A 25,570-nucleotide genomic window follows, 5' to 3' on the forward strand; every position below is an offset into this window, starting at 1 on the left:
ACCTGTTGGGATTTGGTAGATACTAGATAAAGTGAATTTTCTGGTTGCTTGAGATTGCGTATTGTGTCATTGGCAAACTAATAGCGAGGCACACCAATTTTAAGCTTCCGTATTTTTTACCTATTTATTTTCCGTGATTTTTGTTTGCCGGTTGCTTGAACTCGGGGTAATGGGTTTTACTATATAAACTTTTCAGTACTACTTAAAGCAACTTCCTTTGTTTGAAACATGATAAAAGAAATTCTGCAACTGCTTTGGCTTCAACATTAGATTCAAACCTTTATGAAGGCCTCATAGATGTTGAGCATTGTGAGATGATCTCCCTCTGCTACAGCAAACTTCCTGTGCTCTCTTGCCTTGAAAGGGAATGTAAAAAAAAATACACAATAAGACCTAGACCCAAACCACTGAAGGAAATTCAACCACAGGAAAAGAAAATGTGAAGTAAAACCAACAAAACATTTGTATCTCTCTCCCCTTACACCACCTCCCCAAATTAAAAACACCCACATGCAAAAATGCATTAATCTCTCATCTATTTTTCAAACACCATTGTTCAGAACCCCTGGCAGAAGATTATGGCAACCATTTCCATTTTCAGACTTTATACATACATTTTTCCTTGAACCATTTCATGGATGTGCTCATAAATTAATCTTCATCAGAAGCTGTACTAGGTTAATTAATGCAGATGAAATGAAGATGATGGTGGTCAGAGAATATCTAATTGATTAATAGAGTAGACTCAAGGGGCTGAGTAGCCAACTCCTGTTTTTACATCTCTTTCTGTCATAGGTTTTGCAAAATTTGTGGTTATCCTACTTTAACAACCTGCTGACTGAATAAATGTAGCAAGGGTGGTAAACAAGAAAATCTGCTGATGGTGTGGTCTAGTGCAGTATACAGAATACTGGGGAAACTAAGCAGGTCACATTGCATCTATAGAAAGTAAAAGGCCGTCAAAAGTTATGAAATGCGACCGTGTGACCCGCTGAGCTTCTCCAGCACTTAATTTAGACATACAGCTTGGTAACAGGCCCCAAATTCACCTACATTTTGAAGGGTGGGAGGAAATTGGAGCACCCGGAGGAAACCCATGCAGACACAGGGAGAATATACAAACTCCAAATTTGAACCCCACTGTTACAGTGTCATGCTAATCGCTACCCTGACTGTGCACTTTTGTGCACTGTTACTGAAACGTAATGGGGTCTTTTCTAAAATCCCTTTATATCATAATTTGAGCAGATTTTACAAGCTTAAAGTAATGCTTTCAGTAAAATATGGTTAATAAAACATGAGACTCAAAATTTTAACAAATACTCTGTTGTTTGGGATAATGTTCCAATTGCTGAAAAAAAAAACCTTTTTGGTTTTGTATAAAATTCTCAGAAGAAGATATCTCAAAATATTCTGTGCAGAGGCTGCAGTAATGTATATGTGAATGCAAATGTAGAGCTTATAAAACGATCAGAAACATCCAACTTCATTTGCGAGAAAACACTCTATTCATATGGCTTCCCAGCTTTCACAATAAACAACCAACCTGTTCAGATCACAGCCTCTGCTACTTAGTGAAGGGAACACCAACAAAATCATGTTAGCACGTGAACTGGATTCCAAATCTATTGCCTTGCTAATTTTATTTTTTTTTTAAAACCTGAAAAATCCATGACAAACCTGAGCAAAGAGAGAACATGATCAGTTTCTTTTCTCTATGTCAAAGAAATGATAATTTGTCTCGAGTTAAACAGGAAAGTCTGCAGACGCTGGGGCTGCAGTCCAATACCCTAAAGACCTCCAGCACTCTTGTGCATTGCATTATAAATTTGTCTGCAAGGTTTGCCAAACGTAGGAATTCAAGGGAGGTATTGAAAATTTAACAATAATCCATATAAATTAACAATGTAAATTTAGGAACCTACTTTTGGTCAAATGGAACAAATAAAAGATGTGTGGAAATCTATGTGGCTGAATGATTCTAACCTTCCTCCAGGAAAATAATTCTGTCCAGCTTTAATATTATGAGTCCTGAGGAGGAAATTTATAGCGCCACACAGTCAAATGAAACCGTGTGAAACCATACATGTGCTCGGTGATGCTGTAGTCTTTCAGCTGCCTGCCTCAACCTCAAAAACAAAGTCACTGGGGAAAATAAGACATTTTGCAAAAAAAACCAATTCAATTGGTAATTAGCTTCAAATTCTGATAAAGCACATTGACTGCAAGATGATTTTCAGTTCTCTGAATAACTGAAAAGGATTCATTAAATGCCCAAATCAAATAAGCAGCTGAATCAAGGAAACTGCTGATTCCACTGATCTCAAGCTGGGAGCGTACTGATAATAAACCTGGTTCTTGTTATATAAGGGACGAGGGAAATTGCCCAGCATTGTGAACACAGAACTGAGCTGACTGTAATGCCTTCAGTGTCAAACAACCTGCTGATGATCTCCAGCGAGGTGATCACAAGGTGCATACATGAACCGGTACTACAGATAATCCAGTTCATGCAAGTCCTTTTCTCCAGCATGTTATTGAACTCAAGGTCAGGAAAGTAACTCAGAGGAAGGGGGGATGGACAATCATAGGGAGGCCTTGCGATAACCAACATTTCAAGGGTATATCGGGAGCATAACTGAGTTGTGGAGAAGAATTGGCTGTCTGATCATGTTGGAGGTGGGGATTTTGATTGAATGGAAAGTACTGATGTGTTCAAGGTAAAGGCATCAGAAGGGATGGGTCTTTAAATTCAAGTATACCACAAGCAAGGTATCATGGGCTGGGAACTATTGAGGAGATTCCCCTTTAACTAAGTGTATTTGCTGCGAAGAGTTGTTTCTGAGAAGATGGCCCACACTATCTACAGTAACCACACCGATAAAAATGATGGAAGCGATTACAGGCTGTGAGACACCACTGTGCAGAGATCCGGTACCTACAACAGCAGTGCCTAAGAAGCATCAAGGAGACACAGGAGCATCAAAATCAGGACTGCCAGGCAGGGAAACAACTTTTTCCCACAGGCTGATTTATGAACAGTATCTTGTAATGAGTAAATCATCCCAAAATATTTACATATTTATTCTAAATAAATAATAATAATAAAGACAGCAGATCAATTAGAGTAGCAGTTAGTGCAATGCTATTATAGCGCCGGGGACCTGGGTTCAAATCCTGCAGTCTGTAACAAGTTTCTCCTATTGACCTGTGTTGTTTTCCTCCCACCCTTCCACAATGTAGGTTAATTGGCGTATTTAGGTGGCATGTGATCGTGGACTGGAAGGGCCTGTTACTGTGCTGTATAATCTAAATTTTTAAAAAAAATTTATTTAAATAGGTGACTGTTACAGAATGTACTGTGTATTGTTTGCGAATATGGGTGCACCATGGCCTAGAGAAATGCTGTTTTGTTGGGTTGTATATGTACAGACAGATGATAATGAACTTGAATACAAGGAAGGAAAATTGCACTTAAACAAGTAAATCTGCAGACATTGTAGTTTATACAAAAATGCTGGAGAAACTCTGCAAGTCAAGCAACGTTCTTTATGTAGCAAAGATAAAGATATGTAACCAACGTTTCGGGCCTGAGCCATTCATCAAGGTATGAGCAAAAAGTAGGCAGGTGTCTGAATAAAATGTTGGGGGTGGTGGGGTGAAGGAAGCTGAGGTGATAGGGGGAGGGGATAGCTCTCTAAATGGAGAGGGAAGGGGATGGAGAGCTGGAGGAAAGGGGACAGAGAGATGAGGATGAGAGAGACAAGGGAATGGCGTAACAAAAGCCAGAGAAGTCGATGTTAATGCCATCCAGTTGGAGAGTGCCCAGATGGAATATTAGGTGTTATTATTTGCCACACTGGCAGTAGGGCCCCCTTCTATGTTTATTATTTTTAAACCAGTTTGTTGTTTGACAGAGCTATGTGACAGAATTTCTAGGCCTTGATTTCTAAATTTACAGAATTATCATGGTGCAAAAAATAGACTTCTCCCTGGAAAAAGAAGCAGGTGATATGCAAGCAATTGTGGCCCAAATGTAAACTTTTCTAAACCTACGGCAGCACTTTTCTGGTTTGGGGGCACCACCAACACGTTCTGGATCTGCATCATGGCTGCTATACTCAGTATCTCCTGTGAACATCCAAAATTCCCTTAAATTAAAAGAAATGGACAATATTAGTAATCATCATCTTTTCTGTTTAGTCACAATGTCAAGACTTAATATGCCAACAATAAAAGGATCCATTTAAAAAGACTTTCCCAGCACAGTCTGATTTTCCTCTTTGATACATAGAACAGCAATTTTAAGTATTTATTTATCTATCCTTCAAAGTTCAGATTTATTGTCAGAAGATAACCCCGAGATTCTCTTTCCTTCAAGACAGGCAAAATTACTAATCATCAGTAATGCAAAAAAAACAAGATAGATATACTTAAGAGAAATGTAAACAAAGAAAGAATTGTAAACAAATCGTGGAATACAGAAAATAAATATTCAGCAATAAATAATGCGTAAAGTAAGATCCTTAAGTGAGTTTGTTGATAAGGAGTCTGATGGGGAAGGGGTAGCCGAACTGGGTGGGACGAGTCCTGTGGCACCAATGCCTCCTTCCTTGTTAGGAAGAGCAAGGAAAGAGCATGGAATGGGTGGTGTGGATCCTTGGTGATTACTGCTCTGCTCTCCTACAGCAGTGTTCAATGTAGATTTTTTCGATCCTTATAGATAAAATCTCCTTTTCTGCCTCGTGGCAGCATTGTAATTCTATTTTACACTTATTGTTGGGGTATCTTAGGTAAGAGTTTCAGTGCATCTGTACATATTAAGTATATGATAATAAACTCTCATAGAACAGTCCCTTCAGTTAACTATCATGCAGGAAATTTCCTGGTTAATGCCAGACACAATTTTTCTTGGATGTATCAATGAATTGTATTTGGAAGAACAGTGCAAAAACATTTTGAAAAGGTGTGTGTCTTGTTCATATGTTACTATTTTTATGTTATAACTGATTTTAAATATAAATAACTTATGAAGAAAAGGTGTTAATTTCTACATACATGGTAATAGACAGATAATGAAAACTATCAGTTATATTCCTTAATGTATGTTTGCTAATGTTAACATAATTTTAATTATGCATTTAAAATAACGAGAAAAGTCCTCAAACCATGGAACACTAAGAAACAGAAATTGGCCCTTCAGCCCTTCTAACCTGTGCCAAACTATTATTCTGCCCAGATCCATTGATCTGCAACTAGACCATATCCTTCCCATCCATGTATCTGTACAAATTTTTCTTAAATGTCAAAATTGACCTTCCATTCCTAGGTGCCAGATTATTTTGCACCTAGGCCGGGCTGAGCACAAGTAGGGGAGGGGGTTAACCGGGCTGAGTGGTGGGTGCAATACCTGATGTGATGTCGACATGCGGTGTAACCACTTCCTCCCTCCGCTTTATAAGCCTGTGCTTATAGCACTCTAGTTAGAACCATGTCATTTATGACACAAAGATGCTGGAGCTTTTGGAATATCTCTTCAACAGCGCCCCTTCAGCTGGCAGCTCATTCCACACTTTCACTACACTCTGAGTTAAGAAATTCCCCCTAAACATCTTATCTTTCACACATAGCCCATGTCCTCTCGTTCTTGTCACACCTAACCTCAGTGGAAAAAGTCTGCTTGCATTTACTCTATCTTCTCAAAATGTTATATACCTCTAACAAGTCTCCCCTCATTCTTTAAAGCTCCAGGGAATAAACACCTAACCTGTTTCACCTTTCCCTGTAACTCAGTTCCTCAAGTCCCAGTAACTTCCTTGAACACCAAGATTGTACCTGCTTCTATAGCTTCCTTATAAACCTTCTGAGAGGAGATATTTAAAAATTGGGAGTAGCTACATTAGCCCTTGATTAAGGTTTCAAATACATTTGAGCAGAGGAAGACATTGAGTCAGGCAATTTTTCAGGAGGTAGAAATCTCTGGAATTGGCAACAATTAGTCCAACTTCATATTGGAGTCAAATTCAACAGCAAAGCTGCAAAGAGCCCACTTCACTTTCAAACAGTTGCCAAAGATAGGGAGGGAGTCAGTGGGTTGGAGTTAAACAAGAAAATTTTCAGATGCTATGGTCTGGTGCAACACACAAAAGAGCTGGAGGCACTCAGCAAATCACGCTACATCCATAGGAAGTAAAAGGCAATCTACTTGTTTTCCCAGATTCCCGACGAAGAGCTCAGGCCCAAATTTTTGATTGCCTTTTACTGTCTATAGGCCCTTTTATTTATTCTCTGTCTTTACATCGCTGTAAAAGGTCCGAAGGCAGATGGACTGCTGGAATACGCTCCAGCTTCCATCCGCCTAGGTGGGTACACTTAAAGGTGGAGTGTAGATGCTCCATCCACTCCATAAAATGAAAGCGGCTGCAAAGGGGAGGGCTAATGATGTTGTGATGACTCCAACAGCCCACGACTCAGGAGAGCGAATTTTAAAATACCCATATGGTTAACAGAGGCTATTACTTCACACAGAAGATCTGCCTGAACCCTAAAACTGCTTGCACAGATTTCCACTAGCGCTCTTGCCTGCTCTTCGCTTGCCATTGTTGAGTATACGTCACTTTCCCTCCTTGGCGAGCGTTTGACATCTCGGTGGCAGGTGTCGCTACTGCAGCACTCGCCCCCACCTCCCTGAACCCTGGAAGCCGGTTCCCAACTCAGCCGTGCATAAAAGGACCATGGGATCTGCCTTATAGGTTATCAGAATATAAGGTAAAAATTGGCTTTTTTTTTTTACTTGACAGCTAAAATGCGGGGTTTCACCATAAAAAGGCCTTATGCAGGCTGCATGGCCTGCTGAGCTTCTCCATGAATTTTGTGTATTACAAACAGTGGGTTGAAGTTGGTGTCAGGGAGTGAAGTCCGCAATTACAATCCATCCAATAGTTGGAAAAAAATTGGGCTCATCCAATACAGATAAAAAGGTATCATCTCCTGCTGAGTGAGTAAAGTAAACTGGGAGTGGCCCTGGTCAGGCGGCATGCTTGGCGTAGCAGTTAGCTAGCGATCGGGACTGGCGTTTGAATCCCGCGCTGTTTGTAAGGAGTTTATACATGTCTCCCCATGTCTGCGTGGGTTTTCTCTGGGGGCTCTGGTTTCTTCCCACCGTTTGAAATGTACCGGGGTTGTAAGTTAATTGTGTGTAAATTGGGCAGCACAGACTCATGCCAAAATGGCCTGTTACTGCGCTGTAGGTCTAAATTTAAAATTTAAAAAAATTAAACATTTAAATTTAAAATTTAAAAAATACATTTAAATTGGAGGAGTGCAGCAGTCTCAAAGTGGGGAAAGTAGAGTGAAGGCACAAAAAGACAAATACAAGGAGGATTTTAAAATCAGGACCTTGTTGGATTGATGCTAGTGTAGATATCAATAAGTCCTGGGGGATGAGGGGGTGAACAGAATTTAGTGCATGAGGTCATGGGCAATATAACTGTCCATGTGCTGAACTTTAAGAAAGATGATCAGGATATCATTAGAAAGCAGCCTAAAATGCAGTAAAACTTAGCTGTGGAATTTCATAGAGGAATAAAAGGAAATAATGTGTTATTTATTGCTTTAGATCAGCTCCTTCCACCAATCTTACCCAATGCCCTAACTATTTTCCTCACCAATGATGATCCTATTCCACTTGTGTTCTGGAAATGATTCATTCACACTACTGTTCTGAGGTGAAACATGAAAGTCTGCAGACACTAAGACTGTAGTAAAATCACACAGAAATTCTGGAGGATCTCAGCCTGACTCACAGCACAATTGGAGGAACAACGCCTCATCTTCTGTCCGGGTACCCACCATCCAGATGGCATTAACATCGACTTCTCTGGTTTCCGTTGAAAACCTCCCCCACTTCTTCCCTGTCTCCTCTCTAGTTCTCTCTTCCCTTTTCCCTCTATCTCCTTTCACAGAGCCACAAACAATTCTCACCTTTCCTCTTATCATATCCAATTAACACCTTTTGGCTGTGGTCTGGACTCCTCCCCCTCCCATTCTTCTCCTTTCTCTCTCTAGTCTTGCATTAACATGCCTGCCTGCTTTTTGGCTTATGCCTTGAAAAAGGGCTCAGGACCAGGACCGGTGCCAGATTATTTTGCACCTAGGCCAGGCTGAGCACAAGTAGGGGAGGGGGGTTAACCAGGCTGAGCGGAGGGTGCAATACCTAATGTGATGTCGACATGCGCTGTAACCACTTCCTCCCTCCGCTTTATAAGCCTGTGCTTATAGCACGCCAGTTAGAACCATGTCATTTATGACGCAAAGATGCTGGAGCTTTTGGAATATCTCTTCCACAGCACCCCTTTGAAGTCTGTGCCCTAGGTGGCTGCCTAGTTGGCCTAATGGTAGCGCCGACTCTGCTCAGGGCTGAAACGTCGGTAATATATCTTTACCGCCTATGGATGCTGCAAGACCAGCTGAGTTCCTCCAGCATTTCTGTGTGATTTTACACAAATGTTTCTGACTTGGGGACTTACCTGATTCCAGCAACATCTTAGCAAACATTGGACTCAGAGGAAATTCAGCCATGCGTAGGCCAAGGGGGTCTGTAAGGAAGCATTGATCATTCAGACCTGCAATCGGTACACAGAAAGATCCTGCAATTAATGAAATGACTCACAACCCAGAAACACATCTATGGCCATGCAGCCAACATTTACTATATTCAATTATTTATTTGTCATCAAAAAATCCTGAAAAATAATAATGTGGTTTTCATTTTCCTTCCATATGATGAAATGATTATTGACTTTAGGAGGATGAAGGTCGACCATTCTCCATTGCACATCAAAGGTTCCATCGTGGGGAGAGTGGAGAACACAAAGTTCCTTCATATATATTTATATAAATATATATATATATATATATATATATATATATATATATAAAGGATGATCTATTCTGTACCTTCAACATCTCATTAGTCAGGAAAGTGCAGCAGTGCCTACACTTCCTAAGAAAGTTGAGGAGGGTAAGGCTACCGGCTTCCACCTTGACAACCTTTTACAGAAGCACAATTGAGAGTGTCCTGCCTGGCTGCATCATTGTGTGGGATGGTAGCTGCAAACCATCAGTCAATGCAGAGGATCAGCAAAATGGCTGAGAAGGTCACTGGGGTCTCCCTTTCCTCTATCGACAATATTTACTTGTAGTATTGCTTAAATAAGCCTCAAAGAATTAATGAAGACCCTTTCAATTCAGCACACAGCATCTTTGACCATCTACAACCATCAAGGTGGTGGTACAAGAGCATTAAAATCAGAACTGCCAGGCTGGAAAAAAGCTTCTTCCTGTAGGTTGAGAGATTGATGAACAGTATCCTGAAAATGAGTAAATCATCTCAAAATATTTATATCTATTTCTTTCAAATTATATCTTTATGTACAAATGTGATTTTTAAGTACTGTGTATTGTGTGTACAGTGGTCCAGAGAAACCCTGTTCCATTAGGTTGCAAATGTACAGTCAAATGATAATAAACTTGATATAGCAGAAATGCTACATTCAAGAAATATGTTAATTAGCCTTGTAAACAGAACTGGATCATGGTTTTTTTCTTCAGGGCAACCTAACCTGACAATGAGACAGCATTTTGGGATATACCTTCATATCCAGAATGGATACAAGTGGTTTGACATGAAGGCTCAACTTCAATGAGTTGGAACAATACTTGGAAAGAAAATTCAAGAAAGACTTAATATTTGTACATAATCTTTGATGGACTCAGAACATCTCCAAATGCTTTATAGCCAATAAAAGTATTTGGAATTGTAGTTTGCAAGAAAGGAACAGTGGAAGATGATATTCCGGGAAACAGCAATGAGAGGATAGCTGCTCTGTTATCGATACTGATTACAGTATCACTATTGTCTAGAATACTAATAATTCCCCTGATTTTTTATTGAAATAGTGCCACAGGTTCTTTTACCTGAGAACACAGTGAACAGCAAGAACCTGCAGGAAAGAGACATTCACATCTGAGAGCTTTTATTATCTTTCTCCTGTCCCTTTTCCCAGAAAAAAAAACAGGTAAATGGCTTGAGAAGGGAAGATAATGTCTCCGTTTAATCTTTCACTCTCAAGCAACAGTGCTCCATTTATCATTGCAGCCTTGAAATATCAAACTAGTCACTGAACTAGAACAAGATGCAACGATGCTATCAAGTGATCTGTGGCTGTCCCTTGGTCAGATCTGACTCACCTTTAGGTTAAATGACAATTATTTTCTCTCACATCCCCCATGACCCTTACTTCAACTAAAACCTAAGCAAATCTAACAAAACCCACGTGCACAGAAGTGAATCCTTGAACTTTATAACTCAAAAGTATTTCTTGAACTTTGATTCCAAATTAGGCACAGAGAACAGGAAGAACCACTAGGTGTGCACTAATTACATTTGCTTTATGACCTTCACAGCCAGACATTTCTATTCAATCTGGAAATGAATCCAATCCCAGAATTTAACATTCTGCCTCACTGCCATGCTCAGTTGCCTGGAGACAAAGTCCATGACCCAAATCAGCCCTCAAGGCTGACTGAGAGTTTCCTTGTACGCAGTGTTTCGGCTGAAAGAGCTTATTGAAGGGAAGTTATCTCATTACTTTTCAAACAGCTTTCCTTATTGGATGGAAAAGGGTACACATCTCTACAAGATTCAGAAGATGAAGTGTGTTCATTCTTCAAGAAGATAAACTAGCAACACAAACATGATCTTTCTTAAATTCACAAGTTAATAAACTGCTTCTTAATGCCCCAACATTAATGTTTACCACATCTTTATTCAGTGCTGGCTGGCTGAAGCCTCATAATAGTCACATTACTATAAAAAGGGATTCTTCAATTTATTAACAATTGATCTACAATTCTTATTTGCTCCAACACTATCAAACCTGGCCTCAAATCCATTGTACCAAAATTCCTCTCATGCATTTCAACCGATTTTCCAATTTACAAAATTGTGCTTGAAATGTTCCGAGGTAAACGCCCCTTTGATAGATCATGTAGCAAGTAGCTATGGTTGCTTGACACTAATTAGGGAGTAGAGCCTTAGAAACCTACAAATAAGTGCACAACTGTGCATTCTCGGTCAAAGGGCTGTGTATCAACGCCAGCACAATTTCACTTCAGAGGAACCTACTTATCCCAGGAATCAATCTGGCTTCAATCAGATTGAAGGCAACAGTAAATAAACTAATTGATAATCAAACAAAATAAAGGCAATTTTGTTTTGCCAAAGACTCTATTTTTTCCTCCTTCAGAAAATGATTTGATCACTGGGGATCCAGGAACAGACCACAACCAGACAAGAGCATGTTGAAACAAAAACAGAAAATGCTGGAAAAAAATCATCCAATCGGCCAGCATCTTGTGGAAAGAGAAATAGTCGACGCTTTAGGTCTCAACTTTGTCAAAACAGTTTTTATCTGACTTGTAGAGCTCTTCCAAAATTTTGTTTCACATTTCCAATATCTGCAGCTTTTTTTTCTTAGATTACAAGGGCAATTCCAAGAACTGAACAATTGCTCTTGCATATAATTGAGCAGGAGACCTCCTACAGTATTTCTTTTCCAGAAATGTTGAATGGTGAAGGTGAAATTCTAAATACAAACATGTCCTTACCTCCTAGCGCATAAAGTAGTTCTAGTGCCTGGACCATCGACTGGGCTGGGGGAGGCTGTGGACAGAATCATATAACCATATAACCGTTTACAGCATGGAAACAGGCCATGTCGACCAAAGGATACTCTAGTGTTGGCCTTGTTTCATGACCATTGCATCCTGAAGATTGATAATGCACACCTGTTCTTAAAGTCAGCTATACAAACTAGTAGAATGCACAAAGACAGAGGTAACAATATCTTTTTGCAGTTTTTTAATTGATTAACTTTACCAACACCTCAGGCACAGTGTGCTGGTATCTGCATCACAGTCCACACTGCAGCAAGCGCTACCCACATCTTGTAGTAAGAGATATAGTCCACACTCAATATTTAGATATCTCTATATCTCAATCTTGTATGCACCAAATCTTTCACTTTAGCAAATAGCACACATTTCGCAATATGCTTCACTTCCAACCCTATAACACTCTGTGGTATGTCCCATAATTACTATTATAAATTATTAAAGAATCAGAATTTATTGTCATGAACAAGTCACAAAATTTGGTGTTTTACAGCAGCTTCTCATAGGGCTTCATTTTTTTAAAATTCACGAAAAGTAAGGCAGTGTCTTTGGTTGATTGATTATTCAGGAATCTGATGGCAATGGAGAAGATGTTGCCCTTATGCCACTGAGTGCTCGTCTTTAGGCTCCCCAATGTAGCAAAGTGAAGAGGGCATGGTCTGGGTGGTGGGGTCTTTGAGGATAAAGGCTGTTTTTTTTAAAGACGCTGCCTCTTTAGATATCCCAATGGAGTGAAGTCTGGTGCCTGTGATGTCACAGGCCGAGTTCTCTTGTCCTGAGAGTTGGCACCTCCATACCAGACAGTGCTCTCCACGATACACTTGTAGATGTTTTCGAGAGTCTTTGGTGACATACCAAATCTCCTCAGACACTCACAAAGTACAGTTTCTGCCAAGCCTTCTTCATGAGTGCATCAACATGGAGGCTTCAGAACAGATCCTCAGAGATGTTGACACCAGGAATTGTTCTTGACCCTCTCCATTACTGAGCCCTCAATGAGGACTGGGTCATTTTCCCCTGATACTTCCTGAAGTCCACAATGATCTCCTTGATTTTGCTAACGTTGAGTGCAATTTTGTTGGCATGGCACCACTCAACCAGCTGATCTATCTCTTCTGTATACTTCCTCATTGCCATTTGTGATTCTGCCAACAACTGTGGTGCCCTCAATAAATTTATAGATAGCATTGGAATAGTGCCTGGCCACACAGCTTTGGGTGTATAATGAGTAGAGCAGTGGGCTAAGCATTCATCCTTGGGGTGTGCCTGTGTTGAAAATTAGTGAGGAAGAAATGTAGTTTCCAATTTGTACTGACTGTGATCTTTCGATGAGGAAGTTAAGGATCAGTTGCAGAGGGGGGTCCAGAGGCCTAGAGTTTGTAGCTTTTAGACTGAGGGAATAATGGTGTGGAAGGCTGAGCAGCCGAATGTATGAGTTGCTGTTTTTGAGGTGATCCAGAGCTGAGTGGAGAGCCAGTGATATTGTGTCTGCAGTGGAGCGATTGAGACTATAGGCAATTGCATTGGGTCCAGACCCTTGCTTAGGTACATGTTAATTCTGGCCATGACCAGCCTCTCAAAGCATTTAATCACAGGAGAAGTTAGTGCTACTGAGCGAATGTCGTTGAGGCAGCTGACACAGCTCTTCTTGGGCACCAGGATGATTGATGCCCTTTTGAAACAGGTGGGAACCACTGACTGCAGGAAGGAGAGATTGAAAATGTCCGTGGACACTCCGGCTAATTGGTTGGCGCGCAGATTTTCAGTTAGATAATCATTTGATGACTTCCACATCTAACACCTTCTGGTTTACACTAGCAATTTGACTTGCTTTTCTTTCCCCTATGAAATAGGATACAACTCACTAATTAACATCTTTCATCCTCATTAGTGCATTTGCCTTATTTTGTTTTAACTATGGCTCTCACAGATCTACTCTATTCCTGTCAGCAGTATTCTCTCAATTTCTTCGGTCTCCCTTTCTGTAACCATAATGCTTAATGCAGAAGCATCCTTTCTCAGTTGTGAGAAACTGCTAACTTTGTATATCTTCTCTGAAGACCAAAAGACCATTTTTAACTAGAAAGTAAGTACCAACTGTCTATTTAGTTTTGGGAGCCACCCAACACCATAATCTCAAATTTATTAACATGCTGAATTAATTTTTATGTCAAGAATGAGAACAAAAGTTTCCTTTCCTCTGTTTTTTTTAAAATCCCGTGGTTTCACTAAAAACAAATTTTAACTCCTTTTGTTTCTTTGAAGGCACCCTTTCGTTTGCCATCTACAGCATGGTGTCCTCTACAGTAGCCATTCTCAACCATTTTGTGGCTATGACCCCTTTAGGACTCTGCTCAAAGTTTATGGGCCCCCTTCCCTGTGAAGCAGTCAGTTTAGTTGGATTCTTCTGTACTCCTCTCCAACTGAATACATACTTTTTTTAATAATGATTTCAGACCATGCCCCCCTCCCCTCCGAACGTGCTGTGGCTCCCGTTAAGAATGGCTGCTCAATTGCAGCAAATTAAAATCTTTTGAATTCACAGTAACTTTTATGCATTCTTTATATCCATCTCTACGGAGAGACCATTTTATTTAGAATCTTCTTAGCATTACAGGCTGCAATCAGCATCAGTAGAGAACTGCGACTGCCCATTCTAAGTCAGAATTCACCTTGATGTCAAAAGACAATTTTATTATGTACTTTACCAGAACCTAAAGACAGAGCTGCCTTGGAAATGGGGCTCTTGCTACTTGCATCATTTCCCAATCCAAGCTGATGACCTACCTTGTACAATGAGCCAGTAGAAATGCAGAAAACTGCTCTTGAGTTAATCTTATGAACGTCCACAAATTCCTCTTTGGAGCTTAATGTATAAGCTTCACATTTCATTTTTCAGGCCTCATACACAGGATTATGTTCAGTTGATAATAAATAATTGTTCGGTCAGATACGGTAATTACTTTCTTTTAAGATTATTTTTATCAAATTTTATCATACAACCATACATTATATGAAAAGTAAATAAGAAAAGGAAGGGAAAAAGAATAAAAAAGAAAAAAAAAATGTTGATCATAAAGATCTAACCCCATCCACCAACCAAGGTTGAAATTGGTATTCAACCAGACTTGAAATCAAGCAATGGCCTCTGGAGATCGAACAAAATATGCCAATTTACTACATCCCTGTGCCTTGATCATTCTAATTCTGAAAATAAGCTATAAGTGGACCCCGAGTCTTATAGAAAGAGATCTTAATCTTCCAAACATTTCGTCTGATTTTTTTTCCCAAACTCAGAAAGGACATAATATCCAGTAACCATTGGGTGGGTGGAAAGTGCTCTTTCCAGTTAAGCAATATTCCTCTTCTAGCGAGTAATGTAGAAAATGCTAAGACCTATTTTTGGTTAGATGTTAAATATACATTTACATCTCTGGAGAAGCCAAACATTGCAATCAACAGAAGATACAGTAATTACTTACAGATAGAAAATGAAATCTCAGCACATTGTCAATGCCCAGGGCTTTCAGCTGAAGTATGACTGGGGCAAGGTTGCTGCGCTGCATCTCTGGCACTGTGGATTCTGGAAGCTTCTCAAACGTTTCCTCTAAAATCAAGCAGGCATAACAAAAATCAATTAAAGACTACAATTTAAACTCTGCCAAGTTGCATTCTAAGCTTTCAAGAAGCCAAATGAGAAATTCTAAATTTTCTATGCAGCTAGTGGTCTAACAAAGAAAATAATTTCATTGTTCAATCCAAATGTTTACTTCAGATCATGGAATGATTTACAGAAATTTTAAATTACTTTATACATTTTTTAGCAGCCTGACACCCTCTCCCAAGAGTAGGTCAAACAAGTAACAGTTAAAATTCCTATTCTGTTTCTATCTGTGGCCTTGTTGCTCTCATTCTCTGTCCTCACAAGTAAATACATTGGTTAAGAAGACATATCAATACCTTTCATTGCTGGACTAGGCATACGGGAGCAGAGAGGTCATGCTGGAAATGTACAAGATGTTAGCTGAGTGTACAACATTTGGTTCTGGGCACAACGATGCAGGGAAGACAATACCATCAGAAAGTGCTCCAAAGCGATGTTGATAGAGTGTGAAAAATTTAGTCAAGTGGAGAGATCAGCGACTTTGGGGTCTATTTCTTTGGAACAGACTGAAATCTTAATCAGGACTGATTTCCTTTCGCAGGGAGGTTAAACAGGGTGAGATAGATTTGAGGTTATTGACGAGAACTGCTTACATTTAACATCATACAGATGACGGTAGAGATCGCAAATTCACTTTCTAAATGTGGCTGACGGAAACAACTTTCCTTATAAGCTTGATTTTTAAAATTCAATTATGTTTAAGTGAATTTCTTTTGTTTTGCATTTATTATTAATAGAATTTATTTTCTCTTTTTTCCTTTCCTTCCCCCACTCAATTTTTCTAAATGCCCCTCATTATTCTTTTTAACCTCCTGGAAAGTCGGCAGATGCTGGGGTTGAGTGCAATACACAGAAGTTCTGGAGAAACTCAGCAGATCACGCAGTATCTATAGGAATTTTTTTTAAATTTAAATTTAGACATACAGCACAGTAACAGGCCATCTTGGCCCACAAGTCCGTGCTGCCCAATTTACACCCCATTAACCTACACCCCTGGTAATTTTTGAACAGTGGGTGGAAATCAGAACACCTGGAGAAAATCCATGCAGACAAGGGGAGAACATACAAACTCCTTACAGACAGCACAGGATTCGAACCCTGGTTCGGCCCTGATTGCTGGCGATGTAAAGGCATTGCTCTAACTGCTACACCAATCTACGTTTCGGGCCTGAGCTCTTCATCAGGGTATCCTGGCTTATGTTACCCGATTTCACATTCAACTTTCAAATCACGTGAGCTCCCCAACAATCTTAGACGAATGCTACCCGCAGGTACTTTCTCACCTGTGCACAGTCTGTAGCATTTCCCCGAGCGGTTTCGACCAGCACGTCCTGTTCGCTGGGCTGCAGAAGCCTGGGAGACTGGAGTTACCACGAGAGACTCGATACCTGTCCTGGGATTATAGGCTCTCAGCTTGACAAAGCCACAGTCAATCACAAAAGCTATCCCATTTATAGTGATTGAAGTTTCTGCTATGTTTGTAGCCACCACTATCTGGAGGGAGAAATTGGAAAAAAAAAGGTTGTACCTTTGCAAATAGGAGCAAAGACTACAAAAGCCATAAAGTCATGTTTTACTGGAGTATCAAGTCCATGGGTACAGAGGAGGCTTGTTAGAACAGTATGAGTGCAATGCCTGCAGCTATTTTTGTTAAATTTGGATGGTAACAGGCCCTTTTGGCCCATGAGCCTGTGCAGCCCAATTACACCTAATTGACCTACATCCCAGCACGTTTTAAAGGGTGGGAGGAAATCAGAGCACCCAGAGAAAACACATGCACCGCACAGAGAGAATGTACAAACTCCTTGCAAGCAGCGCCGAATTCAAACCTGGGTCACCAGCGCTGTAATCCGCTATGCTAACCATGCCATGACTATGTGGATCAACTGGTGAAACTGAAGTTGCTTTCCCCAGAGCAAAGAAAATTCAGAGTTGATTTTAAAAGAGGTGTTCAAAATTGTGAAAGGGCTTGATGGCATAAATTAGAAGAAACTGTTTTCACTGGCAGGAGCCTTGTTAATTAGAGTGCAAAGATTTATGCAAATTGCACAAGAATTGCCGAGAGGATTTTTTTTTGTGTGTGTGCAGCAAGTTGTTCTGAACTGGAATGCACTGCCTGGAAGTGGGATGAAAGCACATTCAGGAGCACCTTTCAAAATGGAATACATAAATATGAGAAAGAAAAAAACGTACATCGAAAGGCCGTGAAGAAAGAGCAAGGGAATGGGACTAATTGGATCATTCTTTCAAAAACATCATTATGATTCTCTGATGGTTTCTTCTGTTAATATTTTAAAAGATACAGCACCATTTTCTGCTACAGCACAACACTGCATCAGAACAAGAGCGCTAAAGGATATGGAGATGGTAAACGATAGTGGTGCAGAGGTGAAAGAACAACCAGGAGTTTATTGATTGGTGCAACAACTGCAAGGGACTAAATGCCCTAATCCTGTTTTTATTTCTTATCTTCCCAGATATGTAGCAAGTAGAAAATGTTCTCTTGCATTGTACCATAAAGAAAATGATAAACTAATTGATCTTTGTCCAGTAAAATTCCTGGTAACCAGCATCTATGGGGATTGGTAGATGCCGGGTAAGTGAATTTTCCGGTTGCTTCAGATTGCACAGTCCCAGGAATGGCGAACTAACGGTGAGGCATGCCAATTTTAAACTTCCGTATGTTTTTTACCCATTTATTTTCAGCAAATTTTTTTTTTGCCAGTTTCTTGAGGCTGTTGGTTACTTGAATTCTGGATTACAGGAAATTTTACTCTACATTGTGATGACCCCGTACAATTACCCTTAGCTCCCCAATTAGCTACTTTGGGAAGTACAGAAGAGAGATATTCCTTGAAAAGTGTGTTAATTTAACACTATTCTAAAGGCATCATTTAACATTTGTAACAGAGTCAATGGGGTGTTGGTAGCGTCTGGGTTCAAGTCTCATTACAGGACCAAAGCTGGTAAGAGAGAACACTGCCCTATCGCAGGTAACATCTTTCTGAGATGTTAAAATGAGTTCTCACTTATTGTATCTTTTTATTAAGACCAGAGCACTTTTCAAATAAGAGCAAGGTCAGTTGTCACCTAACAGATGAATTGGGACTTTAAATGAAAGTTCCTTCACAGCTAAAGTCAAAGGGGACACCATATTTATTCACATAACAACAAGGCTGGCAAACGAGGTTTAATGTGGAGAAAGTATGAGCTCATGTCCCCTGATGAGGAATCAAAAGACAGGCCTTCATCTAAATGTTAAGAGATCACAAATGAATGGAATACAGAGGTATCTTTTTTTTAAGATTTGCTTTACTTTAATCATATCATCAGGATTTTGCATTCATTATTTTTGTAATTTCTATACAGAGGTATCATGACATGCTTGTGTACAAATCACAAGAGATTAGCAGGTGGCACATTTAGCGAGGCGGTTAGCGCAATGCTGTTACAGCACTAACGACCTGGGTTTGAATCCAGCGCTTCTGTATGGAGTTTGTACATCCTCTTCGTGTCTGCATGGGTTTCCTCCAAGTGCTCCGATTTCCTCCCACCCTTCAAAATATACACGGGGTGGGGGGGTGGTAAGGGCAGGGGGAAAGAGTTATAGATTAATTGGGTGTAATTGTGTGGCAGAGGCTTGCGGGCCAAAAAGCCCTGTTTACTGTGCTGCATGTCTAAAAAAAATTGGCCTTCATTGCAAGACTATTGAAGTTTAGAAATAAGGAAGTTTTGTTTTAATTGTACAGGTTGTTTCGGTCAGATCTTAAATTATTAGCATTCAAAGCAGTCCAGGAGAGATTCTTTTTGCTAGTTCCTGTGACAAGAGAGATGTCCTATCATGAGCAGGTGAAGAAATTGTGCCTGTATTTTTTGGAGTTCAGAACAGGGACTGACATTACTAAAACATATAATGATTCTAATATAACAGAGTAGTTGTCTGGACCTGTCCACCAGTGGAAGAGTTTCAAATGATAGGATATAGTTACAAGATAAGGACCAGTCATTTAAAACTGAAATGGATGTTAATTTCTTCTTGCAGAGCAGGGTGAACTTCTGGAATTCGTGATTCAAGAAAGTTGTGAAGGTTATTTAGAGGCATATTTAAAGAGAAGTTAGATATATTTTTGAAACATTAGGGAATTGAGGGGCACGGGGGACAGGAACTGTAGAGGATATGAGAGCAGGGCAGGTCAGCTGTGACCACAGTGAATGGTGATTTGAGGGGCCAGGTGGCCTACATCTGCTCCCATTTCCTTGTGTTCTTGCATAATGGGAGGCATGGTTAGTGTAACAGTTAGCGCAATGCTGTTACAGCGCCAGTGATTTGGACCGGGGTTCAAATCCTGCTCTGTTCTGTAATGAGTTTAGACGTTTTCCCCCTCCCCATGTCTTCATGGGTTTTCCTAGAGGCTCCGATTTCCTCCCACCCTTCAAAATGTACCGTGGGTTGTAGGTCAATTTGTGGGCTGAAAGGGCCTGTTACCGTGCTGTATGTCTCAATTAAACTAAATTTAAAAAAAATTAAATTAACTATACCACTGAATAAAAACATTGTGGCCATAATCATAAATGCAAATATTTTTCTTTCAAGAATTCAGTTGATACCTTTTGGTCTTTTCATAAAAAATAATTTACAGCATGTAGCTTTGCTGACAAGGACATCATTAATTACCTAACAGCCCATGAAGAGGTGATAGTGGGAGGCAACTTTCTTGAAGCACTGTAACACTTTTCTTTTTGTATTACAGAGGCAGTCCAATCAGAAGGCAGCATATTGCCGCCAGATTAAATCTGCCTCCTTTCTGTCTTAAACAGCGGGAGGGAAAAGGCCAGAACTCCATCTGCCAAACTAAAAAAGCCACGTTTAAGGAGGTTAAAAAAAACCCTGAAAATTAAAAATTATATGACATCCGAAAACAAGAATAAATCTTGGCAACTGGAGTGATTTAAAAAAAAACAAAAGGTGGTAAATCAGACAGTGAAAAGGACAAAGAGAAGTGTCAAATAAAACTTTCTGGGGATATTGAAGCTTAAAAAAAAAAATCACACCTATTTGGATCAGGAGATGTTTAGCAGTAATGTTTCTTGAGGTTTTGTGGTTGCCTGATTTCATATGAAAATAGAAGCAGGTGTAGGCCACTCAATCCTGCCCCTGCTATTCAATATGATTATGGTTGATTAATCCTGTCCTCAACTTTCTGTTTCCCATCATCCACTGCTGAAAGAAGTTAGAATTTTTTTTGTGTACTGTGGCAGCTTGCCCATGCAACGGACGAGCCGGCTCGCGGAGTCGCGGGCAAGTCCGCAACAGATTTGACTGTGGGAGCTCCGAGTGTGGGGAAAGCCCACAGCCTGGCGGCTGACATCCTAAGGGTCCCGGGAATTGTGTCATCGGGCTCCAAGCGCGCGTAAGAGTTCTATTAAAGTCAGTTGGTTCAATTCACTTTTGACTCTGCGTGGTTCTTTCACTTGCTGTGTGCCTAGTGCGACAACAGTACTTATGCTTTAAATGACCAGCCCCTAATTTTTGAAGTAATTTCCCTTTGTTTCTGACTCTCCCACTCGGGAGAATATCTCAACATCTATCCTGTTAAGCCCCTTTCAGATCTTAATATATGTAAATAAGGCAACTCTCATTATTCTAAAGTGTAAAGAAATATAGATCCAAACTATGTGGCCTATCTTGAAAGGACAACCCTTTCTTAACTGGACAGGGTTCGAATCCGGCACTGTCTTTAAGGAGTTTATCCGTTCTCACTGGATCTGCATTAGTTTCTACTGGGATCTGACTTCCTCCCACCCTTCAAAACGTATCGAGGGCTGTAAGTCAATCAGGTGTAATTGGGCAGCATGGGCTCGTGGGCCAAAAGAGCCTATTACAATGCTGTATGTGTAAATTTTAAAAAAGATTAAATTTAGACTGGTGAATCTTCTTTAGACTGCCTCCAATACAGTATATTCTTTTTTAAGATAAGGGAACCAAAACTGGGTGCAGTTTTCCTGATGCGGCCACACCAACATCCTGTACAACTGTAATAAAGCCCCCTTGTACTTGAACTCCGGTCCCTTTGTAATAAAGGCTGACATGCTGTTTGCCAGGTCAACTCAATGTTGGGCCTGTCCGCTAAATTTTTGAGATTCTTGAGCACCAAGATCCTTCCAAACAAATCGAATGAGCTCCACTCATTTTCTCTCTCTTTACACTGAGATAATTCACCGTTCCATTCCACCCAAGTGCTAAACACACAATTCCACACATTACACTCCATTTCCCAGATTTTCTCCCAATCGCTCAATTTATTTGTCATTGCAAATCACAATGTCCCCATGTGAACTGGTGTGAGAGCAACAACTTGAATCTCAACATGGACAAGATGAAGGAGATGATCGTAGACTTTCAGGAAGACCAGGAACAACCCTCAACCACCCTCCACTACACACCAACAACTCTGTAGTAGAGGGAGTGGCGAGCACCAGGTTCCTTGGCGTTCACTTAACTAGTGATCTAACGTGGTCACAGAGCTTCTCCTCAGTTGTCAGGAACTGCACTTCCTGAGAAGACTGAAGCGGGCAAGGCTACTGGCCACTATTGTATCAACCTTCGAAAGAAGCCCAGCTGCATCACAGTGTGGTACAGTTGCTGAAGAGAAATGGATTGGAGGTCAATCCACACAGCACCATAAGAGTGGCAGAGAGGATCACTGGAGGCTCCCTCCTTCCACCCAACCCCCCCCCCCCACCCCCAGTGACAAGATCAACCAGGATCATTAACTAAAGAGGGTGCGCAAAATCATTGAGGATCCCTTCCGCTCTGCACACAGCGTCTTTCAGCTGCTCCCATTGGGGAAGAGATACAGGAGGATCAGAACCAGCACCATGAGGCTGAGGAATAGCTTCTTCCCACAGGGAGTAAGAATGCTGAACAACCAAAGGAATTCATACTAACCATCCAAGACTCTCATATGTACAAAACAAAACGTATGTATGTATTTATTTATGTGTGTAGATGAAATACTTGTCCTGAACATGTATTGTTTGACTGTATGTGTGTTATGTCTGATTGTATGTCTGCATGTTTTGCACCGAGGACTGGAGAATGCTGTTACATTGGGTTGTACTTGTGCAATCAGATAACAAACTTGACTTCATAACAAGCCCTTCCACCTATTTTTGCACCATTGGCAAACCTGAACACCTTCCGTTTTATTTCCTCTTCCAAGCCATTAACGTAAATGGTAAATAATTAAGGGCCAAGAACTGTTCTGTGGCTCAAAAACCAATTTCCGGCAGAATTCAGCGGGTCAGGTGGCATCAGTGGCCATTGTTCTTGGTCAGAATCCTCCATTGAGACTGAGAGTGGTGTAAATAAAAAAATAATATGAGCACCCAATTCGGACCTAGAAAGGGCAGAACACAGTAACCTCTGCCCATGATGTACCTTCAAATATAGAGGTTGGTCTGATTTTTTGTTAGTTTTAAGGGCGTGTGGATGGAAGAGGATGAGCACAGTGGACTGAACAGTTTCTTTCTTTGCTGTAAATTTCTAAGATTCCACAATTTTAACCTTGCAGCTCTTTGTAATTCTTCACCTGGTCTCTTGCATAACAACATTTTCTTTACTCCTATCACTGGTTTTCAATTAAAACATTCAAGATGTATTGGAGCAAAAGTTCCATTTACTTACGATGAGCATTATAGGATGGCACAGAAAAAGAAAATCAAGATGCCTATGGAATGCTGTCCTTTAAACCAAAATTGGAGGCAAGTGGGTAGAAGTTTTGTCACTTCTTTACAAGGACTTGGTATGAAGATTTGCAGTGGGCAATTGCTGTCGTTTCATTTTAGAAGGGATACAATGACCTTGGAAAGAGTTTATCATAAATTCAGAATGATGGGAATCCAAGATTGAATTGAAATCCCAGATTAATGATATCGAGAGGGAATATAAGACTGTAATTCCTTAAGCTTGGAAGGGTTTTGGGTCAATGAAATTTTCAAGATATTAACAAGGATTGTTAACAAGCTCATTCTGCTGTTCCAAGTGTAGGACCCAAGGTTGAAGGATTAGAACCAGGAGTAGAACCAGGAAACTTTTGCAAAGTTTGGCACTTTGATTTTCAAATGCCAATTGGTGGCGGCTGGACTCAATCATTAATACTGAATGTATTTTTGTTAATACCAGTTATGAGAGGATATGACCACAAGAATATGGAGTGGGATCACAGAAAAAGCCATGATCTCATTTAACATTGCAAACCTGATCACAGAGAAAAATGGCTGTCTCTTGTTCCTACACATGCCATGATTCTGACTTTCTGTTATTTCACCTCCAAGACCATCATCAATTGGTGCACGTTCCATGAAGTCAGTGCCTCAACAGTGACGGGTAGAGAATGAGGAACTGGCTGCCGGCAGCAATTCGTGACTGTGGCTCACCTTCCTGCAGTTCGGGGACATTCTTTCAAAGACTTTCATTTGTTCGCTGGAAGGCAATCCTGCATACATCGGAAGAACACGAAGGTGCTTTTTCATCCCGCTGCGAGAAAGAGCACGGGCCTGCTCTATCACCATGGAAACCACCATCTCCACTTCCTCCTGCAAAGAGAGAAAAATGCTGAAAGGGAATTTCAGAGCTGTGTGTATTCCCTTGCTCTGTCATATAAAAATAATACACACCATTATAAATATTTGGCTATTTTACTTTCTCTTATTTATTTTTCTATTCATAATCCCATCTGATACTTCAATATTGTTAGCCTTTTTGAATTGTAGCACCAACAGTTTTACTTCTCCCTTCTGTTCTATTTTTAAGTAACCTGTTATAAAAGTACTTGTTAAAGCAGGCGCATTAATTTCAGTCTGGGCTACTTAAGACATTCTAAATAAGCAGGTCAACAATTACATTGATGCAAATTTAAACAACCCTGTTAATCAGTGTGTTAAAAGCAGTACTGCAGGAATTAAAGTGCGGAGATCCATTACTTCAAATTTTACCACAAAGAAGCAGCTCAAATGGGCGAGAAGTGACAGTAATGAGACTCAAATTAAATATGCATATGTTTAGCAAGTGTTCTGAGATTCACCAAATAATAAACATTCCATCATAATTAGGCAGTTGCAATGTGCTTTAATAAAATTCTGATTAATATTAATCCTTGTATCCTGAAATTCAATTATTTAACATCAGCAAGCATTTTTTCAGATAAAGGAAGAAGACCTGTTGCTTGATTTGCATTTTCTTTACACTTGGGCATATGTTAGGGGTAATGGTTGCTCAGCTAGCACAATGTCACATGCAAGTTGCCACCTTCAATTGTAAACCTAGACTATGATCCCCATGGATTTCACCAATAAAAACTATTGGGAATGAATCAGCAATTGGGAATTCGAAGTGACTTATAGTCTGTTGGCAGTGCAGAGAAAGCATGCTTTCTGAGCTTGACAGTCATGGAGACATACAATTTAGAAGCACAGTGTTGGGCAGCCACCAGCACCCATTTACACTAAACCCACAATAATCCCGGAGAAGCTGGAGAAGGAATGTGCTACAAACAGCGACCGAAGGCTTTCCACCAAGCCGCTGGCACCAGCAGCTACTGGGAATGAGGGGTCGAGGGGGTGCGATGGACAGCAGGCAGCTGGATACAGGGTTGCAGCTACGGAGGAGGAGGTGACATGATGTCCACCATTCAATGTTTCTGAAGGGACATTTTCTTTTTCTCCTTTCTTTTCTTGCAAAATGAGGCTGGAGCATGATGCCTTTGAATGGCACACAGAAAGAATGCCTTTCCCTGAATCTCAGTGTGGGACAAGAATAATGAATCTAAGCCTGCAAGCCGTCAAGTGCTGCGCTCTGTTGTCACCATGAGTTAAATCAGTTGGCGTGGGAGAGTCTGGGAGCCACTGCCATATTGGAGGCACAGCTGCTAAAACCATAACAACTCAAGCTCCTCTTTGCAGTCTGTGAATTTGCTAAGAGTGTGTGGAGAAGGATGCAAGTTCATCCCCAGCAGCAGCAGCAACTGATTTACAGGCTGTTTCTGGGGATGCACACAGAGATAGGCATCAAGAACTGCAGGAAGATTATCAATTCAGTGAAAGACCCCCTTTGGTTGGCCCAAAACCTGTTGGTCTTGCAGCTCAGTGAGATGTCAGTAAGGCACATTC

At 40.5% G+C, this 25,570-nt stretch overlaps 1 protein-coding gene across 2 annotated transcripts in view; it reads right to left on the minus strand.

Moving 5' to 3' along the window:
- Positions 1-25,570, minus strand: part of dhx35 (DEAH-box helicase 35) — an 82,956-nt gene that overhangs the window by 12,052 nt on the left and 45,334 nt on the right. Inside the window, exons 11-17 of one of the 2 annotated variants that reach the window (XM_069884221.1) lie at positions 23,840-23,998; positions 16,684-16,894; positions 15,219-15,343; positions 11,671-11,725; positions 8,529-8,597; positions 4,057-4,151; positions 279-356 (exon numbers count right to left, since the gene is read on the minus strand). In XM_069884221.1, the coding sequence (XP_069740322.1) occupies positions 279-356; positions 4,057-4,151; positions 8,529-8,597; positions 11,671-11,725; positions 15,219-15,343; positions 16,684-16,894; positions 23,840-23,998 (792 nt within the window). Of the gene's footprint in view, positions 1-278; positions 357-4,056; positions 4,152-8,528; positions 8,625-11,670; positions 11,726-15,218; positions 15,344-16,683; positions 16,895-23,839; positions 23,999-25,570 lie in introns of both variants that reach the window. The other variant, XM_069884220.1, reaches the window with a different exon arrangement.

The sequence above is a fragment of the Narcine bancroftii genome, chromosome 6, assembly GCF_036971445.1.
Source record: "Narcine bancroftii isolate sNarBan1 chromosome 6, sNarBan1.hap1, whole genome shotgun sequence".
NCBI classification, from domain to species: domain Eukaryota; kingdom Metazoa; phylum Chordata; class Chondrichthyes; order Torpediniformes; family Narcinidae; genus Narcine; species Narcine bancroftii.